Genomic DNA, 22833 nt, shown 5'->3' with positions numbered 1-22833 from the left:
AAACGCATACAAGATTCCATCAGTCCGAGGTAGCTAATACAATGTCGTGTTTACTAGCTATTCTTAAAGACGTAATATGGAAAGTACATGTGTACACACACCCATCTTATAAATCAAGACTCAACTTGTATCAATCTTTTAGAGGAGTGGTGCGAAAGAAGGATCAATACCAATAAGCATGCATGCACGCAGTCGTGGCCATTGGTGGGTTGGGCCCCCATCGGGTTGAAATGTGCATTAGAGTGCAGCATGCCATGCAGCCCTGCTGTCTGCCTTTTCTCTGCATTGAACTTTTTTCTCCCCATCTCCCAAAATCAATTGATCATAAATCCCATCAAATCCCATCATTGCCGGTGATATCAGCAGAAGAAGGACCACATTGCGCGCGATTACAAGGCGAATGTTGGCGCGGCTTCAACTACGGATTACGAGACTTCGCTTGAAACCAGCGGAATAGCCTCAAGTACTTCTCCAAGCAGAAGAACGTTATTTTTACCGATCCGCAGAGAAAGCCCTACATTATCGCCGAGAGACACTCCAAGCGCATCGCTGCCATGGCGCCTAGACAAGAAGTCGCCGCTGCATCACCGAGCACTTTACGCCGACTGAGGCTTCAAGCTGAGCAACCCTTTCGCCACAACCGAATCTCTCGTCGGAGGGTGCAGCCGCTCCTGAAAAAAAATATTCAATACATTTGTACAACCCTCTCAGAGGGGCGTGTGTCTTCAATAAGGGAAGAGACGGATACTGAGACCGAGACCGAAACTGAGGCTGAGACCCGGTGGGAGCGAAGCACCCGTGGAGATGCAAAGACTTTTTGGGTCGAGCAGCTGTACCGCTACGAGGAGTTGTGAAGTAAAGAAGCTATGAAGATTGATTTTTATTTGATATGTACGTGAAATTTATGAATCGGGCTGTATCTGGACGTAAGTAGACACGACATCAAGGAAGGCGAAAAAGGGCTGGCTGTCTGAGGGTGTCTTGCTGATCGAGCAATCGAGTGGTGTGAGTTGAGTAACCAATGTTTGGTTGTCTTTCTCTATTCTGCTTCTTCATCAGGAATGTTTATTGAACATTGAATATTAACAAATGATACCTTAGAATATAGTTGTTACCGCCACAATGTGCGCTATGCTGTCGTCTCATGCGAGTGTGCATGTGTCTTGAGTGTGCCTCTATATGAGCAACTGATATTAATTTTTCGAGATGAAGAGGATGAACATGGTCTCTTCAATTTTTGATGTCACCGTCAAGTCTACTTTAACAACTTTATACAAGGCTGTTACTTCACCCATACGTTTACAAATCGTGATGAAAGCCCGTCCATCGAGGCGGGGCGGCGGAACCCCTCCCCCACCTAGAGGGGCAGCATTTCACCTTTCTTCCCTTGATATACGACTGTTCAGACTCATCTCTGTTCACGAGCCAAGGATATTCAAAAAACATCAGTTTTATCTAGTCAGGCTGTGCCAGTCGAACAATTGCCATCATGAAGCCTACCATGGGAGTTGCTATTATCGGAGGAGGACTGTTCGTCAAAGGATCTCATCTGGTATTCTTCAACCCCCCTTACCATACAAAAGATGATCCCCCCCCTTTATGAACGACGACTTCTTGAAAGCTGGACTAACGGTCTCTCCTTCACAGCCTGCTGTGCTCAAGTGCGATCTCTTCAGCCTTGAGGCCATCTACTCAAGGTCTCTGAAGTCAGCCCAAGAAACCGCTGACCTTGTTCCTGATTCCGCCAAGAAGCCGGATCTCTACGCTGAGGATGCTGGTCCCAACAAGTCTTATCAAGACCTCCTCAAACGAGATGACATCTCAGCCGTCATCATCGCCCTTCCCATCCTCACTCAGCCCTCTTTCATAGAGGCAGCCCTCGCCGCCGGCAAACATGTCCTCGCTGAAAAGCCCATCGCCAAGGACGTTGCCTCTGCTCGAGCCCTAATCGCAAATGCTCAACGTATTTGCGCCACCAGCAACGCTACCTTTGCCATCGCCGAAAACGTGCGCTTCTACCCAAGCTTTGCCTATGCTGCCAGCGAAGCCGCAAAGTTTGGCAAAGTCCACAACTTCAGCGTTCGTGTCCTATGGCGCGTTGAGCCAGATAACAAGTGGTACAACACCGCATGGCGCAAAACGCCTGATTACCAGGGAGGATTCTTGCTCGATGCCGGCGTGCACTGGGCTGCCGCCACGAGGCTGCTGCTGGCTGGCGAGGGGAACAAACCGCAGTCGGTGCAGGCATTTACTGCGCAAATGTGCGAGCATCTGCCACCAATTGATACTCTTAATGCCATCGTCAAAACTCAGTCAGGGGGATCTGGTTCGTTTCAACACTCAGCTGGATCTCTACTCCAGGCTTTTGAGTGGAGCTTCTCGTACGAAAAGGGCTCTGTCAAAGTTGCTGGAGAGACTGTCACAGTAAAACCGGTCGATGGAGAAGAGTCTGTCAAAGAATTTTCCAGGACCAATGGTGTCACTGAGGAGGTAGCCGCATGGGCACAGAGCATTGTCGATGGCACAGTCAACCCGCTACAGACGCCGGAACAGGCTCTTGCTGATTTGGAATTCATGGAGAAGATGTTTACAAGTGGAGATGAGAATGGATCGACACAAAAGTATGAGTTGCTGTAACAAGTCAGGCGATGACGCTAATATCGATACGTATAATCCGAATTAATATACACAAAGCAACATCCTAGTCTATCTATCTCTGTTTAAGGCATGTAAGAACAAATAGTAGGTGTATCCAGGTTAACAACTGTGAGACAAGGTTATAGCTTGCTAGTCTCCTTCGTAGGAACAACTGGCCCCAGATTAATCTTGTCTAGTGCTTCCTTCAACTGGGTGTTCATCCCATCCTTTGGGGGTCTGCCTGTGGATCTCTCAACAAACACATGCACGAAGCTTCCCACAGCTTTCACCTCATCACTACCCCTCTCAAAGAGAGCCACTTCGTACGTGACACTGGACTTGCCCAGCTTGGTCACACGCACTCCAACCTCCGCCACGGCTGGGTAGGCAATCGATGCCAAAAAGTCCGTGTGGGAATGAACTGCCAGACCGTACTGAGGGGATGAAGGGGGGTGTATGCCACACTTCTCGACAAGATAACTGTTCACGGCGGAGTCGAATCTAGAGGACCACAGATCGGAGGCGAGGTAATAAAATTAGCAAAGCTTATAAGATCCCCACGGCGTGATTTAATTGAGAATAGCTCTTGTCTTGAGTCAGGTCACAGGGAGTGTGCAGAAATGGGGGAGAAGCGAAGGTTGTGCCCCAAATTTTTGAGGCTGCCCAGATGGGAGAACACGCGAATGCATTCGAGTAAGCCTTACAGGAAATTATACACCGAGTTGTTCATGTGGTCATACATGTCATTGTCGTTCCTGTGGCAATAGAAATACATCATCAACACTGCCTCTTATACGGTATGGGATGGATCTTTCCCGTCCAATAACTTTGCGTCCCATGGTCTCGAGAGCAGACGATGGAGGCAACTCGATGAAAATCCATCCAAGGGAATAAGAGACCCGTCGAGACCAAAGTGGAGGATGCGTGGAACAGAGACAACTCACCATCTTGTCCTGTACTCCAGAAGGTATGGATAATCCTGGCGACGGCGTGTCTTGAGAGTGGCGTGGCTCATACTGGCACGCGTCTCTAGTCTCTAGATGAGGGTTAGGAGATGCATAAGCGAGGTTAGGACGAAACGAATGATAGTTAAGCCGAATGAACGAGCAAGATCTGAGTAAGACTGCAGAGACGCCGCAAACAGTGACAGTCTGCAATGGCCAAAATGGCGATTCCGCAGGAATGGAACGGCCAGTCGTCGGCAACACCAAAGCCGAGGTTCGACACGCCCGTCTCCAGGGTAGCCATTTCGACGCCGCAGGCTGGAGAATCCGGTGCGGTCGGCGAGCAGCACCGGCCATGCCGGGCTCGGAGCCACGATTCCCCGTCAGCGCTGTTCTGCCGGCGCTGACCGCCTAATTTATTTTCTGCGGTGCCCCTCGCTGATACGTCACCGCGCAGACGACTCGACATCGAAAACTCTGAGCCTCGACGGAGAAGTCCGCAATCGAATTCACGGGGGTGTGTGCGGCCGGTGTCTGTCTGGCCTGTCTCTCCAATCGAAAAGCCCGTCTGCAGCCCGTTTGTCTGCTGATGCTCCCGCGAGCCTGCTCGAGAACCATTGGCAAGCTTGCACGAACCGGAGCTCTCGCGATGACGACCGATTCTGTGGCCCTCGCCACCAGAGCCGCAACACCCGCAGTTGGCTCAGCTGCTGTGTCCTCTGATGGCGCATTAGCATCAGCACCAGCGCAAGCTGAGCAGCCCGTTGTGGTGGCAGCAACTGCGGCGATTCCAGCAGCCGTCGAAGAGACAGCGGCGACTGAGGGGAGCGAGAAGGATGCGACGGTGGTCGTAAGCAGACCTTGGACTGAGAGTGGGAACAAGCCCAAGAAGAACAAGGCAAAGAAGCCGAGCCTCAGGGATCGCTCTGCCCTCGCCGACGAAAATACCGCCCTCATTACTCCCGCGGGCGATATCTGGCCACGGCCTTACCACTTCGAGGACGACCTTCGGCGCGTGAAACCCTACCACTTTACGTACAACACTTACTGCAAAGAGAGATGGCGCGGACGTTCGCTCATCGACATCTTCGAGTCTGAATTCCGAGACCGGCCGGTTGAGTATTACCGAAACTCCATGATCAGGGGCGACATCTACGTCAACGGCAGAGTGGTCGGCCCAGACTACATTGTGCGCAATGGGGATATGATATCCCATACGCTACACAGGCACGAGCCACCTGTGACGGCTGAGCCTATAGGAATCATCCACGAAGATGACGATATCATTGTCATCAACAAGCCCTCAGGCGTGCCTGTGCACCCTGCCGGCCGATACAACTTCAACTCGGTGATTGAAATTATGGTAGCTGAGAGGGGCAGAGACTTCCTGCCACACCCGTGCAATCGATTGGACCGCCTCACTAGTGGCATCATGTTCATTGCCAAGAGCGTCAAGTCGGCCGAAGCAATGGCCATCAAGATCAGGGGCCGCACCGTGAGAAAAGAGTATCTAGCGCGAGTCGTTGGCCACTTCCCGGACGGAGAAGTCGTGTGTGACCAACCAATCCTCCAGATATCCCCGAAACTCGGCCTTAATCGTGTGCGTGCCAACGGTAAATCCGCCAGAACAGTCTTCAAGCGCCTTGCATACTACCCACCGCGTGATGGGGATGCAGAGGAGCCGGCTGTGCTAGCGGAGGATGGAAAGCCACTCACGCCGACGGACAAGGAGCAGCTTGAAGATGAAAGGAGTAAGCCTTGGCTAAAGAAAAAGGGGTACTCCATCGTAAGATGTCTGCCAGTGACAGGCAGGACACATCAGCTGCGGGTGCATTTGCAGTATCTGGGTCACCCGATTCAAAATGACCCAATCTACGCCAATCAGCGTGTATGGGGGTTCAACCTTGGGCAGGCAGACGCCGATGGTTCACAGAATACTGATGAGGATGTTATTAGCCGCCTCAATCGCATGGGAAAGGAAGAAGTGGCCGAAGCCGTCGTCTACTACGACGAAATGGTGGATAGATATGAGAAGCAGCGGGCAGAGAAGATGACGGGCGAGCTGTGCGATATATGTGCAACACCGCTCTACTCAGACCCAGGTAGTCACGAGCTATCTCTCTGGCTTCACAGTCTCCGTTACGAGGATGCCGACGGTAGTTGGGCCTACACAAGCCCGCTGCCCAAATGGGCTCTCCCACCCAAGGGCATGAGCGGACCGACTACCGTAGGTGGGATGGAGGAGCTTGTAGAGGCCGTCAAGGATGAAAATCCTGAGATTTCGTCCAAAGTACAGGCCAAAGTTAGAGCTGAGGCGGAAGCAAAGGCTCATGCTCACGAGACAGAACCAGAGCGACTCCCTAATGGAAGTAACGAATCATGAACGAACCATGTCATGAATCATGATGCATAGAATCTGAGATGGAAATACCCATAGATAATATATGTTGAGAAAGAAAACGCGTTTGTATGACCAAGCAGCTAGAACAGCGAAATCTAGAAAGGCTTTGTTATCTAGATAGATCTTGTCATTTCAATCTACAAGGAAAAGCACACCCAAAGGGGGCATCTGTTAATTTAAAGATACCTGAATTTCTACTGCCTCTATTGCCAGGGTGTTCTCATTTTACAGTCTGCTTTTCGTGCTCCTCTCTTGCACATGCAGGTATCTACACCACCACCACCATAGCCATCATCACCATAATCACTATCTACATAAACTCAGTTCCCACCTACTAAGTATTCTTTTAAGCGAATTGCACTGAAAAGAGTACTAGCTGCAATCTTTCATCATTCTTGGTATTCAACATCACGCATAATAAGGACTGTTCGCTGCCAACTGAGACATACATACAACCTTTAACAAACCAAGAATCAATCAACCAACATAAAAAAAAAAACACCCTGAAGATCAAACTGAACAATTGGGCTGAATCTGGCGCGCATTCCGAGGACACGCCCCCCCCCCCCCCTTCCCTCGTGTTCTTCTTTCAGTCAGAGGCACGAAGCGCGCCGATGATCCTTCTTACTGTTTCCGGGCGTATAGATGGGGAGCTCACAAGCTGCGGGGGAGATGCTGCTCAAACCCGAAACAAAATTCTACGATCCCATCCAATGGCCGTTGGAGATCGACTCGGTAGATGAAAATGCTGCAAGGGCCAGAATGGAGCACTGCGTATATACAGGTACACTCTACAAAACACACTTTGTCTACTGTGCACGTGAATATGCGTCAAACGAATAAGAGGGATAGGCCCATAAGACATTCATAAAAAAAATGCATGTGAAAAAGTGAGCAAGTAGATCAACTCCAACAAGGATGGGCATTACGAAATGCGATTTGTGAATAAACTGACCCCCAACTAGCAACTTGGAGGGGAGGGGGGCGTTGACGGGCGGACACACAGAGGGACATAAAAAGTGGCCTGCGCAGATCCGAATCTCTTCCCACCCAAGAGCTGTGACGACAGAAAAATCCGATAGATCGACTTCGACCCTTCTAGACAGCATCCCATTCGGGCTTGTTAGAGGGTAGGCGGGGGTTGCTGTTTACTGTAGAGGGCAGGGCAGGGCAGGGCAAGGCAGGCAGACCCTTGAAAAAGGGAAATATGCGGGCATGATTTGAGTAATGCCCCGAGAGGAAAATGGCTGGGGGCGTTGGTTGGAAGAGTAGCGGGAAGATGCCGTGTTTAGGTAGGGTTTACCGGAACCGGAACCGGAAAAGAAACGAGGAAAAGAAACAAGTTAGTGGATGGAAGCGAGATGGAAGCAATTGAGCTGAGGAAAAAGAAGGTTAGCTGCCAGACTATAATGGTTCGTCCTGTATTAGCCAGGACAGGGTGCCTTATAGTTGCAAGCTACGGAAATGAAGTCAACTTTGAGCAGCGGAAAAGGAACAAGGGCCAGGTCTTTAAGGAACGACAGGAGAGAAGAAAATGTTTCGATAGCCGGGATATGGATGGATAGCCGGCGGTCTGAACCCCAAAGGGGAGAGGCAGCAGCCTCAACGCTTGATGCCCCCTCCTCCAGCTCCAGCTCCAGGGCCAACGACCCCGGGCCACTGAAGGGCGGCGAGACATTCCTTTTTTCTCAGAAGGATCCCCAGCGGCGGAGGTAAGGCGAGGCGGTAGGGGAGGGTAGCGGCCGCGATGCGGGTCCGCGTAAATAAGTATGTATATGTATCTTGGGACAGCGGGCTCTGGCAATAGAGGCACAGAATCTTGGAAGGATTGTCCTGCTGGCCCCCTTTGCGGTAACGATGGTCGCATGGAGGCCTTATAGGGAGTAATGACAATGCATATGTATGTGCCAGGGGGCTAGGGAAAAGAGAAGGGAAAGAAGTCACATACACACACACACACACACACACACACACACACGTACATATATCATAGACTATACGAGTCATCCACTGCATCGCGTCTAATAGGGTCTTCTCCGTGACATGCAGCCCAGCCCGGTTGCCACGCATGAGAAGAGATGGGATTAGTAGATGCCTAGAAAGATGGATACTGCCATCCGGCGCTCAAACAAATGATCGAGGTCTCCAGCTGTTTGCCCGAGCGTGTGCGCGTTAAGGGGTGCTGGTGATGTACAATGATGTATGTGTGCTGGCACTGTACACGCTTGTAGTATTAATGAGAAGGTAAAGTTCCAGTGTGTGTGTGTGTGTGTGTGTGTGTGTCTGGCTGAACCTGGTACCTGTTTCGTTAAAAATAGTATAAGCAAAGGTCTCAGTTCGGGCAGATGGAAATTTGAAACAAACAATCACTCTCAGATCCAAAACATCAATTGTCGAGTCTCGCCTTAGGAAATGGGCGTGTTGACGCTGCCGACTCCAAAGCCGTGGCCGAATCAACTCATTTCTCCGTGGCCACAGCTTGACCACCTCCAATAGAATCCTTGAAGAAGTCTGGCCGAAAAAAAAGGAGGCGAAAGAAAAAATTTTCCCCGCTGGTTGCTTGTTCCTGTAGACAATCTTTCAGCTTCGGTATGTTATTTGCTAAGCCTTGGTAAGAGAAACGCACGTACTTCATCAGCAAGCCGTTATATTAGTATGCAACCTCTTCTTTTCTCGGCCCCTGCTTGCCATGCAGATAGTAGTGTTACCCCAACGCTACTAAGAGAATCGCATACGGCATACGACACAGTAGCGGCACGACTTACACCCCCCAAGTGCCTCACTGCGTTTAAACGCCTTTATTGGCCTAATGGTGGTTGTGATGTAAGCATACCTGCCAGCCTGCAGGATGCTGCCGGACAAACAAGTGATAGATCCCTTTCCGGACTCGCCATCTTCCGGGATTAATGCAGGGGGGGGACAGACTCGCAGGCTGAACGTCCTACTCCGTGCACATGGAATACCTATTGCTTGCCAGCATGTTGGACCTGGCTACGGTGCCGCAACTCTAATGGTTTGGCATAATACCGTCAGATGCACCGTTTTCTCTTATCAAATTGCATCTCCAGTGGCCAAAGATGACGGCGTGCAAAGAGAAAATTAACAAGGCCCGGATGGAGGCAGCCGGTTTCAGATGTTGGGAGGGCTGCTCAAAACTTCTCGAACGTGTGGAGTCGAGTCCCAAAACACCGTGAGCCTGCAATAGGAATTGTTCTGGCAGTGCTGCGACAGAAAGCTAAATGACGCTACAATAGTATCTCCGGTGAGCAACTTTTTGATAGATTTCGCCACGCACGGCCTGGTAGTCGCTTTTTTTTTGTCTCAAAATTTTCCTCTTGTCCGATTTCGCCCGTCGCAGTACAGTATGGTTTTCATGTGTAATGATTGATTGTTTAATTTAATTCCGTCTTCTTGCGGTCAGTTTGCAGAGTAACATGGTGCGGCTGGTAGCACCACACCAATAATGCAGGGAAGCCTCTCATACTGCCTATTCGGGAGCGCCGCGCCTGATGATGGCATTGTCGATGACACCAAAATCTGGCCTAGTTAAGCCTTTGCTAATAACAAGACTCAAAGAAGAAGTATTACCAAAGCTCGATTACAAAGACGAATATTTGCCATGTAAATGAGCATGTCAGCATGTGTCACCGGGCTCCTTTGCCCAGACGAGTATTTTGCCCCTAGCCATTTTGCTACCCGTCTTCTGCTCTGCAAAGACCACGCGGTGGGTGGACGTTGGCCTGCTGCTAATTACGGACCGGCGGTGATGGTGCAATAGGCAAAAGAGAAAATAGCTTTCCGTTTTATCCAGGAGCCGGCGCTCCGGTAGTGCCAGAGTAGCGCGAAATGATCTACCGGGTCGTTGCTCAGCTCTCCGTTCAAACAACCGAGCAATCTCCAGTTCGGGATGCAGCGCAGTACCGTCTTGCGCTTGTGGCAGAGCACTGTCCCTCAAGGCCCAGTGCGCCAAGTGGCTTGACAGGCTGCCATACTGTATGAGCGCATGGCTGCTGCACTAGACTCTGCTAGGAGAATTTCGACCTAGAACACACGAGGAACGCTGAGTGTCTGTCAGCAAACTAAGCCGTCGCTACACAAAGCAACGCGGCAGCAAACGCCGGTACTTCGTACACACACACCCTGATCGCTCTCTGGCATTGCGTCTCCGCTCTTTGGGCTGCATGCTCCATGCCCTTTTCGAGGCCGAGCGTTTGCCAGGAACAGGTCTGTCTAGCGGGCGGAAGTGCGTCCGATGAAGAAAGGCCATGGAAGAGTGCTCCAGAAAAAACTCGTTTGAACCAAAGGAGTGGCAGCCAGTAGGAGGTCCGCGCACGCACAAGGGGGCCCCTGTGCTTCCATGCTTCTAGCTGTCTTCTACGCCGTAATGAGCAGGCAGCCCAAAGACTAGGAGCTGAAGCTGAGTTGTGATAAAGCTGCACGCTAAATGGCTGTAATGACGATGAAGCAGAATTTCACCAGCGCCTGCTGGCTGGAGAGCGGAGATGCAGGTAATAAGCGAGCGTGTCGAGCAGGCGAATCCTGATGGAACCTCTTCCCCCTTTGACATAGAGGACAACCCAATTGTCACGCCTGGACAAGCAGAATCTCGTGGGGATGGATGGGGTTTTGAAGATTTCTCACGAGCCCTCCCAAATATACTGCTAAGGATGTGCGTCTCGTACTGCGAACGTGTTTTGAGCAAGCCCCATGGAGGTCACTCAACCAACCGATCCGCCAATCTTTGGGTGCAAAAGTCATGTCGCAGATGCCAGGGGCTCCTAGTGTGTGTTTGGCAGACAATAAACAGCGTTAGCAGAACGCTCTGAGACAACCTCCTCCAAGCAGTGTGGGCTGCTGCGTGCTGGATTGGAGCCCAAAGTTTTTCAATATGGGGTGGCAATTGAAAAAAGCGGGAAATGCCGACTACTGTAGCCGGTCGTCGGCCGTGCGAGAAGCGGCAGGGCATGACCGCTGTCTTTGTCTCTTCTCTCAACGCTCCATGGCTGCTCTCGCTCTTCCAAAATGACGTTGCAGCACAAAACGAGCCACACGCAATTCCCAGATGGTAATGTGATGGAAGGTTTCCGCCATAGCCACGGCAGTCGAACGGCCCAGCGGATCAAAGATTGGTAAGCCCTTATGATCGTAGGTTGCGGCAATCGGAATCGCATGCCGCAGCAGCCGCCAAAGTCGAACAGTCTGTTTCTCAGTCTGTCTACCGAAGTTTTGCACCAGAGCAGAAAAATCGTCTCCGCCATTGGGGGGTTGGCGTCGTTCGCTCGAGAAATTGCCACGCGCCGCGTGGTCGTCTAGCACGCAGCCTCTTTTTTTTGCAGCACGCGCTAGTCTCTCGATAATATGGAGTAGGAAGAAATCACCTAATAAGGCACTCATCCTAATCGACGGACCACAAACTCCTGGTGCAGGATAAGGAGGCCAGTGTTCGCTCTTTGGCTCCCAAGCCTAGAGCAAGGCCTAGGTCAAACACAGGTTAGAAGCAGCAGCCGATGATGACAGCACGAGGTCCGAGGGGCGTGCGTGACATCTTCACCATGCTAGAGTACAAGTATGGTGCCACCCAACCTAAATCTCTGGAGCCCCGTCTATCAAAGGCTCAGCGACATCTCGACTGGCGTTTCTCGGGCCCTCGGTGAAAGATCGGCTGTCTGCTGCTGGACGAAGTGCTGGGCGCTGATGACATATCCGTTTTCTGGAAAGATTCGAAGCTTCCAACCGTCTGCCGCCCACTATTCTTGTGCACCGGATGCCGGGATTTGCGGCCGTGCCGGCTGTGCTAGAACGGATAGCAAGGCGCTAGGCCACATCTACACTGGCCGTTGGGAAACAAACCTGAGATCTTGACTGCTGTGGACGATCTGGGAGCATACATAGTTGCAGCATCTTTTCGGAAGGCAAGGGGGCGTGAGTGTTCTTGGATTCTAGAAATGGTCCCGGAAGACGGCGGACACTAGGCTCGCACGACACGACGGTTTTCGGGAGTTGCAAGTACCATTTGGAGTTGCAGGTACAAAGCGCTGACAGGCCGTGGCATTAGGAGCAGTGGCAAAACGCACGCTGCTGGATGTGGAAGCGGACGAGGATGATGTGATGTTTGCTAATGGTGTTGCTAATGATGTTGCTACCAGGCACGCGGAGTTCACTTGTTGCTGCAGTATCCGTGCCATGCTGCATGCACTCAGCCCGTGTGTGCTACTGACTAATCTGCCAGATTACAGACTGCCTCGTTCTCGCTAGCGATTGTTTGGGTATTTTCCCGCCCTATCTCGTGGCCCTCGTAGGTTTGGCTTTGCTTGTTTTTATCTTTTCATCTACAGTGCAGTACAGTCGTTTCTTTCTTTTTCTTTTTTCTTTTTCTTTTTTTTTTTTTTCCTTTTTTTTTTCTTTTTTTTTTTTTTCTCTTTTTTTTTCTCTTTTTTTTCTAGCTTCTATTTTAGTGGCGGCATCTCAATAAATTACCGAGGTTATATCGTATAGTATCAATTTGCTAGGCCTAGCACTATGTATGATAAGATGGCAGTACTGTAGTGGTGGCCTAGGCGAAGCTTCAGTGCCTTCGGCGCCAGATAAGGTACCTACCTCGCTGGCGATATCCCCAATAGGGCTTGAGGCCAGTGGCTGCAGCGAGCGAAGGTGTCAAATACAGGTTCTCCAGATTGAGGCGCTTTTGCACTGGCTACAGTGACATATGTCGCTACAGCAGCCCTACGCAGAGCCTTCACCGCAACGTCGAGTATCCCGCAAATTGGCCAAATGTACTCGGTACCTGCGTGCTCGCCGCTCTCAGATTTTTACTCGATTGCGCCTCTGCTAGAGCACTGTCGCGAGGCGGTCAGGCAGTTTGGGCTGCATTTTTTACATGTATCTGCCAATCCATGCCGCGCTAGAACTGCAGCGCTAGAAATGCATGTTATCATGTACCTCGACCTGTACAGTAGCCGTCAATCGTCGATGCACCAACTCCAATCTTCCACCTCCACCACCAGCCCAGGCCTAGTCCTAGTCCACGGCTAGAGCCTTTTTCTGCTTTGCAATCGACGGCGGTCAGCCAGCCAGCGCGTCGAAACAGCCCTGCTGTACTGTACACCACTGCCAAAAACGGGGGCGCCAGCCGCAGACGCCAGCAGCAGACGCCAGCAGCAGAAGAGAAGGCCTGGTTAGCTGCAACGGCCAATGCCATGACCGCATACTGTACGCCGATGGGGGCGATCCACCGCAAAGCAAGCAAGTCCCTGGCCGCTGAAAGGAGGCTCGAGCTGGGCAGAGCCAGAGAGAGAGCGAGCGAGCGAGCGAGGGAAGAGACATCACCAGTTTGCCAAGGCCATGAGACGAGAAACGAACGCCCGCGCAGTCCAGCTGATTGGGATTATGGGCTGTCTCTGTTTTCTGCACTGCGCCCCAGCTCTTCGTATCGCTCAGCAAACCGGGGGGGCAATGACTGCTATTTACAAGTACATGGCAGTACGAATATCCAGCATGCGGGCGAGATTTTGTCTTCTTGCACTAATATGCAGCAGGTGGATAGGCCGTCGCTCCCTGGCCATGCCACTCTCCATCTCCCATCGACGTCGCCTTTGGCGCTATGCCTCGTCCAAGCAAGCCTTCCGCCCGTTTCCCTACACGCTGTCTGCCCGTATATCGAGGTACCAGCAATGGCAGGGGCCCAGTGGACTAGCCAGCCTAGATCGCGATCCAGTCCCTCTGCGGAATACTGTGCGTCCAGACGCCGCACTGCCGCGCTGCGAGTCCCAGGCATTGACGGCGGTGCATACCGTAGCAAGTGCAGCGCTTCCAGAGTGTCGGACCCTGCCTTGCTTGGGTTTACCGTCTAGCAGGCGACTTCCGCTGTCAGAGACGGCGGCTGAGGCCATGGGCGCCGGCGAGACGAGCTGCTGAGCTCCATCAAACAACATATCAAATCGACGCAAATGCAACAGACGCTATTTCAGCAGCGTCGCAGCCAGATCGGCTCCGCCTTCACCCCTTGCAACGGGGAGCTGCTCAAGACTGAAGGAGGCGAAACTGCCACCGCATAAGGCCTGCCATCCGCACAGTTGACTGGTGATTTGACTGATGACCTCTGTGGCCTCTGTAGCCTCTCGCTGTCTCGCCGCCGCCGCCGCCGCCGTCGCCGCCGCACCGCGATTTGCTCGCTTTTACTCCGTAGTTGCCTGTCTGCTTGCTGCTTTGCTTGCGCCCCCAGCTGAGGCACTATATTCTGGAGTACATGCTGGTACTTCATGCATGCATTTCTTCGGCTTTGGCACTAAGGCAACGCGGTCCGAAGGGCAGAGACGCTGCCAGGTTCCCTCTCGTCAGTTGTCTCTTGTCTCTGGTATGAGTACCAGCAACCTCTCAAGCGGCGTCCAGTGGTGGCCAAAGCCTCTCCCCGCGCAGGCTCTGACCGTACCGATACCAGCTCGGTACGCTCACCTCACACTTACCCGCTTTGCTGCTACGCCTATGCCAGTGCTGCGACTATTAGCAGGACGCCACACCACAGAACACGCACGCTTCTAGGCTGCAGAGCCTGCAAGTCTGAAGAGACCCGGTCGTCCGCTCGATACTCTGTCTAGACCCACGCCCAGCCCCCTGTAGCCTCGAAGGATGTACTTGTCTTGCTATACACACCCCCTCCCCACCCTGTAAGTACTGGGTCCCTTCAGAGGTACAAGCACACACACTGACAGACGACTGGGGATCCACTCGCTCATGGATGGACGGATTCGAAGGCAAGTGTACCATATTATTATAATACGGTACCTGACGGCATCATATTCTGGTCCTTTTTTTTTCTGTCCCACTCAGAGAAACAAGTTTTACGTCTTTCATCTTTCAGACTCGAATCGCAGTTTCCTGTCTGCTGGCCTTTTGCCTGCTTTCTGAGTCTGTACAGGAGTCTTACAGTCTCTGTTCATAGGCGCTGTTGACGACGTCTTGCCGCCACTTACTTTCGTATTCTAATTGCTTCTCGTGACGGAGCAGCATCCGCGTTCGATTTCAACAAGCTCGAACGGGATCCTCAAAGTTATCCTGTTGACGTCGATACAACAAAACGAAACGATCCATCTCTTTACGTAACACGAATCTCGACGAAAAAACATACGATTCTTCAACTTTTTGCGATAGCTCCCCACTCGATCGCCCTGCGGCTCTTGACTCTCGCCGCAACCGCCCACCTTCAATTCGATCTATATTTCGATTGGAACTGTAGTTTGCATGTCCCTCTTATATAGAATACAATACGACATGCCGCGATCATCATCCGGAGAACCTGCTAAACCGTCCAAGCGAAAGGGTAAGTGTTGAATCTCATTTGTATTGCCTCCATCTTATATGTCAACATCCCCCCGCAAGCGATACCACTCAGCTACCCGGCGTTGATCAGCATCATTGCTTTTTGCGGGTTTACCCTTCTTGGACACGGTCTTGAATCATGTCAAGAACTAGTTTAGCTAATTGGTCATGTTCAGGCACTCGAAGCGTCTCGACTCTGACTCCAGCTCAGCTGGCTCGCAAGCGAGCCAACGATCGTGAGGCCCAAAGAGCCATTCGGGCCAGGACCAAGGAGCACATTGAGCGTCTGGAGCGTGAACTGGCCGAGCTCAAAGGTGTCCAGAGCCGCGACAGAAAAGTACAGGAGCTTCTACGCAGGAACAAGATCCTCGAAGAGGAGATTGCCAGGCTCCGGGAACACTTGGGCTACACCGCCACGGAATCGTCCTATTCCTCGAATGCCGCAGGTACGCCAAGTACCATCATCAACAACGCTCGTGACCTTCTCTTCGGACAACTAACTCCAAGCCCATCAGTCTATGACGGCGACCTAAGCTCCAGCAGCGGCGCTGTGCCCAGCCCCAGGGTGTCTCCTCTGCCGTCTAGCGACTTTCACCAGATCCCCGACTATGCGCAGCAATCATATGGACACATCACCAGCGCCGCCAGCGAGCCATGGCCAGCATCTGTCCCGCCTAACCCAGTCCTTGGCAACATTCCTAGCCCCTCATCCCCCGCCCATGGAGACGAATATAATGTAGGGTACATTCCTACAAGCGTCCCTACGTCCATGATGTCTTCTTCTCTGAAGGAGATTAAGCAAGATTATGATGAGATCGATCACAACAGTCAGTATACCTTTATTCCTACTTTGTTAATCATGACGGCGACTAACATTTCCTCTCTCTCCCAGGTGGACTCAGACTCAGCACACCAGCCCTGCATAACCTACCACAGTCTTATATGCAGCAGCAACACCAGCACCAGCACCCGCATCCTCAGCCACATCCGCAACACCCACCTCAACACCAGCCGCAATCACAGCAAGCGCCGCCGCCGCCACCACAACCTCCACTGCACTCGTACGCTCATCAAAGCCAGGCACCAGCTCACCCTGCGCACGGCGCGTCGCCTCACACACCACTGCAGCAGCGAAGTCAGTGGAACAACCCGTACTCTTTGTATTAGACGACAGATAGAACCGAGAGCCGAGAACCACGCCATCGCCACTGGTTTCCAATAGTTATCACTGCACCATGACTGCCTGGAAGGCCGCCCAACCAACCCAAATAACTTTCCGTACCCTCATCCGGACATCACCGAAAGATGATTTTTTTTGGCCACGACAATCTCAAAAAGGCCAATCTAATCGACGAATACGATGCTCGCAACGCTGTATATTGCCACAATCCTCTGCATGCTTACGGCGTGCAACCTTGAGTTTCCACCAGCCAATCGGCTAACCGTGGAAAGCAAGTTGCCAGAGGGCTGAGTGGAGCTTGGCTGTGTACGTGGCATCAATGAGGAAAGGAGTGTGGTAAATTGAAAGATGTTGCGAGATTTGCTTGGACGTGCTGGTGCAGCTCGGTCAGTAGGGATAAACACATTTGAGAAACATGGAAACGACTTGTCTCTTTTTGGGCGGAAAGAGAGAAATACAGGAATCAAAAAGACATCGGCTCACAGTGGCGAGGCCTGTTCTACGACTTACGGAAGGGTGTTTGAGGGTTATCCTAGGGCATGGGAGCCTGCACCCATACAGTTATGGCATTCATCGGCGTTTTGGTCTTGTATATTATATCGACATTTGGCGCATGCACACACAACCGGACGGACACATCACGATGCATCAGCGGGGTACATGGGGTTCAGCAGCGGCTAAGGCTGGGGCGATGATCGTTACATCTATATTTTCTTATAAACAAAAAAACATCCTTGGGAGATACCATGAAGGGGTTAACTGGACTGGCTGTTGGACAGGACGGATAGATGGATACGCTACTTCTTCTTGTTTATTTTTTCTCTTTTCCTCTTCTTCTTATTTCTTTACTGTTTTTTTTTTTTTGTCAAATGGGTTACGAAATCCTACTGGTTCTTTATTTTTTATTTCTTTTGTCATTTGGCTTATCATCTTTTAGAGCCACGTTATATGGGATACTATAAACTTCCGATAGAGGAACCATGAGGTTATGAAATTAGATAGTGTTGGGGATTATTATAGCACGTAAATTTCACGTTATGTTTTGTTCTTATCATCTCACGTCTCTCTTGTATCTGTGTGCTTGAGTTAACTTTTGCTATATTCTGCGACTTGCTGTATTAGACGGATATATGTACAACTGATGTGTAATCGCCAAGTACAAAACGGGAAAGGTGAAAAACCCCGACGCCTGGATATCGACGATGCCCAGCTTTGCTAGTTCTACTCGCTTAAATCTTGTCACCCCTTGCATTTCCTGGTCGAATTATGGCTTAGCTTAGCAGCTTGGAGCTGCTGTTTGAGACTGTAGCGTGAAGAGAAGACGTTGAGGGGAGAGAATAGCTCTATACACCGAAGCGTAACTTCAATTCATAACGCATCAGTCCCAGAGAGGCAGTACACCAAAGCCAAACAAAGATAGGAGTCCTAGGAACCAGAGAAGAGCAACACGATAGGGGCTTAGACGCTAACATGCGTCAAGCTGCTGTGGACTGCCTTGGCTGGCTACTAAAACTAAGACTATTCGATCTCATCTCCTTCTCCTCTGGTCGACTGCCTAATCTCTGTGGCATTATTAGATCCTACTAGCTGCTACAGCTAGAGTAACGCCCATGAAGCTAGTAGCGGCGTGAACGGCTACAAGCTGCTCTATGCAAACTAGAAACTAGCGAGCATGGGTTATTTACAACTAGTAGTACAGTTAGCTGAGCAGTTTGCTGAGGCGATGCCCTTCTTCATCTATGCATTAATGCGCACACCGCATGGGAGGTATGTACACTCGGAGAACCCCCAGATCTAGGTATTACTACTACTGCTGCTAACGAAGCGCGCGTGTTTTCCGTCGTGTGGTGGTGATGCGTTTGGGGGAGGGGGCGCGGATGCTTATATTGACTTCCAGACACATGGATGCGTATTCAGGCTGAAAGCAGATGATCTCCTAGCACCAGCAGTAGCTGGGGGATGGCGGAGAAGATCTGACTTTAGTGCTGGGCCTAAAACGCAGATGATGGGCAGCCAGCTATTGGAAGGAGTGATGGTTTGATTACACTACGGAGACTTTTTCTTGCTTCTTCAACTCTTTTTCAGCCTCACTGTGAACTATGATCCGTTGGCCGTTGGCGAATCCTTGTAGATGAATTGTTCATTTCTTGGCAGTCTATCAAGCAATAAAAGTCGGAAAATTTTTGAAAAGAGGATGAAGAGAAAAAAAAAATACATTAATATTTTTGGCACAAGTTGGGAGAATAGTGGAGTTTCACGAAGAGGGGGTAAACAGGAGCCAAGAGGGGCCAAGTTTGAGAGAGAGAGAGGAGAGGGGGGTGGCTCCGTAAATTGAGAGAATATTGACGCTTACCCAGTTTAACGGTATGGATACAAATAATTCCAAAAGCTCAAGGTATGTAGGTACTTGGTGTACTTACTTGTAGGATGCAGTACGCACCGCCATACTTGGCTTCATTTCCCAGTTCCATCATGTCGATTTTCTTTGGCACGCATTAAGTAGCGCCCGCTTCCTTGGCCATTCAGACGCCCGCCTGTGGGAACTTCGAGCTTATAGTGCTGTCCAGTTTTGGCATAAAGCATTGGGCAATTAAACAAGCAAGGCCAGGCCTTGTAATATGCGTGGCAGGTTGGACAGAAAGGTAGGTATATCTATTACGTGAATTAGTATACTGGTACTCGCAGGTGGAGTGCATGAGATGCGGTCTAGATGACCCCCAAAATAAGTGGACTTCTGCCTTATCTACGGAACAAACAAGTACTATACTGATGTACGCACTGCTGTACAGACAGAGAGAGAAAAGCAGTGAGTGAGAGGCAGTGGGAATAAGCAGCTTCGGGAGATAATTGCCGAGACAGACGATGAGCTGCTTTTGTACATGATCGTAGAAAAGAAGGAGAGGGTATGGTTGGATCGACCCAAGGGAGATGGGGCGGCCATGCATCAACCGTCATCACGGCGTGCCCCGTACGAGACACTAGAGGAACTTGTACTTCGTATGGGGTATGTACTATGTATGGCCATATTTCTTATCTTGCGTGTACAAGTAGACTCGGAGTAATTGCGTGTATAAATAGAAAACTGAGCAACTCAACGGCTAAGAGGCTAGGAGAAATATCACGACGCTAGAAGGCGCACAAAGAAGAAGAAAAGAGACCATCACCGAACTTTTCAGCCAACGCTAGCAACTCTGTCATGTCGATATTTTTCAAGCGTATTGAACAAGGGTTTATAGACCCTTTTGCCCCCCTTCTTTGTCTTGCTCTTTCTTCTTCGCAAGAGGAGGAAATGTCACTTTCATGCTTGAGAGCTAGCCGGGCGGCTGCTCCGGTCTGAAAGTTTTTCCTGGAGCTTCGTCTCCTTCTTTTCTTTCCCCAACAGAAACCCCCTTCTCATCGGCCTCACTGCGGCCAGTCTACTTCAGCTCTAACATATACGCCCTGGAAGCGGCGGCGGCGGCGGCGGTAGTTGTCTCTTGTTTTTTTTTTCTCTGGGGTATGCATCCCAAGCTTGTTTCGGGGATTATGACGGGCGCGGCAGCGGTAAGGACCCCCCTGGGCGGCTAAAGCTGTGCTTATCATATAAATGCCCCGATGGTGTTCACGTCGTCTCTCGTGTATCATAGCCTATTATAGATGTCAAGCATCTTGAAAGGGATAGTCGCATCATCGCCTCGAAATAACCTGGGGAAAAGGGGGCGTACGTGGGATCGTTTCAGCTGTGGTCGATTAGCCTGTGCGCTTGTTGATGTTGTGTTATGTTCAACAGAGATTCAGCAACATTGTAAACTGCGTCGTTTGAGCCAAATTGGCATTGGAGACCCCAATGCTTCGCGATAGCAAAGTGGCAGTGGCATGTAGGACATACATACTATGCTCACTCTGCTCCTGGGACTCTAAGTAGACCCTGGTGGAAGCTGAATTTACCAGCTCATAGGGCGTATACATGCTCCATTCCTCCTTTTGTCTACCCCTGTTAGAGCTGTGTACTACTACAAGTGGTACAGTACAGTACCTGCGTTACATGAATCACATACCATACCTGTTTCCCTAGTGTTGGCCGCAGTATTGTGAGGGCCCCGATGCCGATACTGCGGGATCACCAGGCACGGGACGTTGGACGACGGCAAGCCGCATCTGCATAATAGCCCATTTGAGCTGCGATGGGGTCCCCATCCAACATGTCCACTGTCAACGCCGAACTGATTCCGGGTTGCTGGAGCATCACGTTTGTGGCTGGCAGATTCCGTAATCGTGGCGTCCGTAAAAACGTGCCAAACCGTCCGTGAATTACATCAAGCTTATAGAGCACAGTGCTCCCAGAGACGCCGTTTCTAGTCTCTTCTGGCGGACGAGCCCATGAACGCCACAGAGGACAAGCCCTCATTTAGATTTCTCCCAAAGGGGTAAAAGCTGCCCATATTGTAAACAGCGGTATGCCGGTAGGCGCGAATTATTTCAGTATATACAGATATACAGTACATGGCAGTACATGCACATACGTATAGCGGCCGCTTTTTTTTTTGGCACGCCTCGTCATTTTTTTTTCTTCGTCCGTGAGGGGTGTATCTCATTTTTTTGTCCTCCCCTCTCCTATCGTTTTTGACGCGCTCTTTGTTGAGGAAGCCCCCTCTTAACACTAGTATAGCCCACCTAAAAATGCCAGGACTCCTAGTCCAAATAGCTGTGCATCCGGTGGGAGGACCTCCCAGAGGGCTTAGAACAAGAGTCCACCTTCCACGCGCTGGTTGGGCAACCATATATCATGCGGTGGATTCATGACAGCGGAGCAGCAAAATAGCGAGTATCAAGTCTTGAAAAATTGGCCGAGCTTGACCGAGCCGCTTCGGTGGCGGACCAAGGAGGAAGGACGGGAGAAGCACGCTAGAAGGACTATCGAAGCTTTGCATTTCCATCACTTCCATCATTTCCATCGTCAGGCCCCACAGCAGGACCAGGGGGGCGTGAACCAATCCCAGGTTGTACCAGGCCCAGGCTTGGATTCCAGAACCTTGTATTGTACAGTAGAGTAGCGCGGTACTTGTTTGAGCGGCCACCCCTCCCCTCCCCCTTCCTACAGAAATTTCCACGAGGAGACCCTGTTAGGCTGGTTTTGGCTGAGGTCGACTTATGACATAAAAAAAGAGGCGGAGGGGAAAGGGATAGCGCTGTGGCGAGACAACACAGACGACAGAGAGAAAAAAAAAAAAAAAAAGCTGATCCTGGTCGAGGGATAGTAGCCCAGAAATGGCAAATGTATCCCAAAGAATAGCAGGAAGAGTAGCCCAGAAGTGGCAGAAGGATATCAAAAGATCAGAGGCGAAGAGAATTCTCTGCTCTAAAGTCCGACGAAAAACAAATCATGCGGATGAATAAACATCGTAAGGATCCCCCAGCACCCAGTAGCTCCGATCACAAATACGTTTCGCGACTCTCATGCACCATCTCGCTATAACTCCGTATTCGCCTGAACGCGGTCCGGAGATGGGGGGGCAGCAATGTCGATGCCTGTTGAGAGCTGAAAAGGATGAGACTCCGTCGAAACCCGCCCCATTGGCTCCGTAAAAGGTAGCACGAGCCGCCTTAGTTTGTCTGCAGCGACGCTCATCTGCGGAGAGAAAAGGAGCGCACTAGACTGCATGCCGTGGAACATGCATGCTCGAGTAGCAAATCATCGTCATATACCCGCCCCAAGTCCCCTCTCTTCATACATGCTCCGTGCTTGCAATTAACATGATGCTTCGAAGAGTCCACTAAAAAAACACGCATCGTGAGACTCAGAAAGGCCTCCAGTTACATCACTCGACGCCTTCCCAGCGTGTGTCTCGAAAACGCCACCGCAGAAAGGAGGCATCCATAATTGGCCTCGTCGACGGGGAGGCCCGAATATAGCGCGCAGGTCAAAACAATAATATGCGCTGGGGCCCTTCACTGGCGTACTGGTTTACACGTGGTTGGAAATGAAACCCCCGGTTTTTGTCTTGCATATTTTACGCCTTATTTTGACATCCAAACGGGCCAGGCGATCCAAATGAAATGCTTCAGTCAGCCTCGTATCAAGCACTTAACAGTTCACAATCCCCTTGAAACTTTGTTCGCCTATACAGTAATTGGTGGCATATGTGTACTTGTCACAATCCGTATTAGTCTAGGACGTTCTTTCGGCGCAGTGCACGGCAGTTGTTGAGCAAAGGGAGCTTTACCAAGACTGCATAGCACCGTAACATCGTGCTTCCCTTTAGTGTCTTTTTCCATCCATCCACCCATGGCATCTCTTTGGGGGCCAGCGGCATATACTTGCAGTACAAGTAAAGCTACTGAGAGCTAGACGCCTGTTAGGGTCAAGCCGCTCAGGG

At 50.9% G+C, this 22833-nt stretch overlaps 9 protein-coding genes across 9 annotated transcripts; 7 read left to right on the top strand and 2 right to left on the bottom strand.

The window, feature by feature from the left end:
- Positions 1-554: 554 nt before the first annotated feature.
- Positions 555-854, top strand: TrAFT101_002394 (uncharacterized protein; the record flags this gene model as incomplete). Its single annotated transcript, XM_024907569.2, has 1 exon — positions 555-854. The coding sequence occupies one exon, from the start codon at positions 555-557 to the stop codon at positions 852-854; it is 300 nt and encodes a 99-aa protein (XP_024763473.1).
- A 635-nt stretch (positions 855-1489) lies between these two features.
- TrAFT101_002393 (uncharacterized protein) lies at positions 1490-2637 on the top strand (the record flags this gene model as incomplete). The annotated part of the gene is made up of 2 exons (XM_024899467.2): positions 1490-1552; positions 1648-2637. 2 exons carry the CDS (start codon positions 1490-1492, stop codon positions 2635-2637), a joined length of 1053 nt encoding a protein of 350 aa, XP_024763472.1.
- Positions 2638-2642: 5 nt separating this feature from the next.
- TrAFT101_002392 (uncharacterized protein) lies at positions 2643-3876 on the bottom strand. Its single transcript, XM_024907568.2, has 3 exons — positions 3582-3876; positions 3342-3392; positions 2643-3138 (listed from the first exon to the last, which is right to left on the bottom strand). The coding sequence occupies exons 1-3, from the start codon at positions 3650-3652 to the stop codon at positions 2778-2780; spliced, it is 483 nt and encodes a 160-aa protein (XP_024763471.1). The 5' UTR covers positions 3653-3876; the 3' UTR covers positions 2643-2777.
- On the top strand, positions 3736-3996 carry TrAFT101_002391 (uncharacterized protein; the record flags this gene model as incomplete). The annotated part of the gene is made up of 1 exon (XM_066126593.1): positions 3736-3996. One exon carries the CDS (start codon positions 3736-3738, stop codon positions 3994-3996), a length of 261 nt encoding a protein of 86 aa, XP_065982697.1.
- Positions 3997-4049: 53 nt separating this feature from the next.
- Positions 4050-6209, top strand: TrAFT101_002390 (uncharacterized protein). The gene has a single exon (XM_024907567.2). It carries the CDS (start codon positions 4171-4173, stop codon positions 5962-5964), a length of 1794 nt encoding a protein of 597 aa, XP_024763470.2. The 5' UTR covers positions 4050-4170; the 3' UTR covers positions 5965-6209.
- A 4762-nt stretch (positions 6210-10971) lies between these two features.
- Positions 10972-11376, bottom strand: TrAFT101_002389 (uncharacterized protein; the record flags this gene model as incomplete). The annotated part of the gene is made up of 1 exon (XM_066126592.1): positions 10972-11376. The coding sequence occupies one exon, from the start codon at positions 11374-11376 to the stop codon at positions 10972-10974; it is 405 nt and encodes a 134-aa protein (XP_065982696.1).
- A 2697-nt stretch (positions 11377-14073) lies between these two features.
- TrAFT101_002388 (uncharacterized protein) lies at positions 14074-14520 on the top strand (the record flags this gene model as incomplete). Its single annotated transcript, XM_024904859.2, has 1 exon — positions 14074-14520. The coding sequence occupies one exon, from the start codon at positions 14074-14076 to the stop codon at positions 14518-14520; it is 447 nt and encodes a 148-aa protein (XP_024763466.1).
- A 729-nt stretch (positions 14521-15249) lies between these two features.
- Positions 15250-16464, top strand: TrAFT101_002387 (uncharacterized protein; the record flags this gene model as incomplete). The annotated part of the gene is made up of 3 exons (XM_024909455.1): positions 15250-15298; positions 15474-16124; positions 16190-16464. The coding sequence occupies 3 exons, from the start codon at positions 15250-15252 to the stop codon at positions 16462-16464; spliced, it is 975 nt and encodes a 324-aa protein (XP_024763465.1).
- Positions 16465-20658: 4194 nt separating this feature from the next.
- On the top strand, positions 20659-20868 carry TrAFT101_002386 (uncharacterized protein; the record flags this gene model as incomplete). Its single annotated transcript, XM_066126591.1, has 2 exons — positions 20659-20740; positions 20792-20868. 2 exons carry the CDS (start codon positions 20659-20661, stop codon positions 20866-20868), a joined length of 159 nt encoding a protein of 52 aa, XP_065982695.1.
- Positions 20869-22833: the final 1965 nt, after the last annotated feature.

This window comes from Trichoderma asperellum, chromosome 2 (genome assembly GCF_020647865.1).
Source record: "Trichoderma asperellum chromosome 2, complete sequence".
Lineage (NCBI taxonomy): Eukaryota > Fungi > Ascomycota > Sordariomycetes > Hypocreales > Hypocreaceae > Trichoderma > Trichoderma asperellum.
Note: the sequence above shows the minus strand (reverse complement) of the source record. Positions and strands in the feature narration are given on the sequence as shown.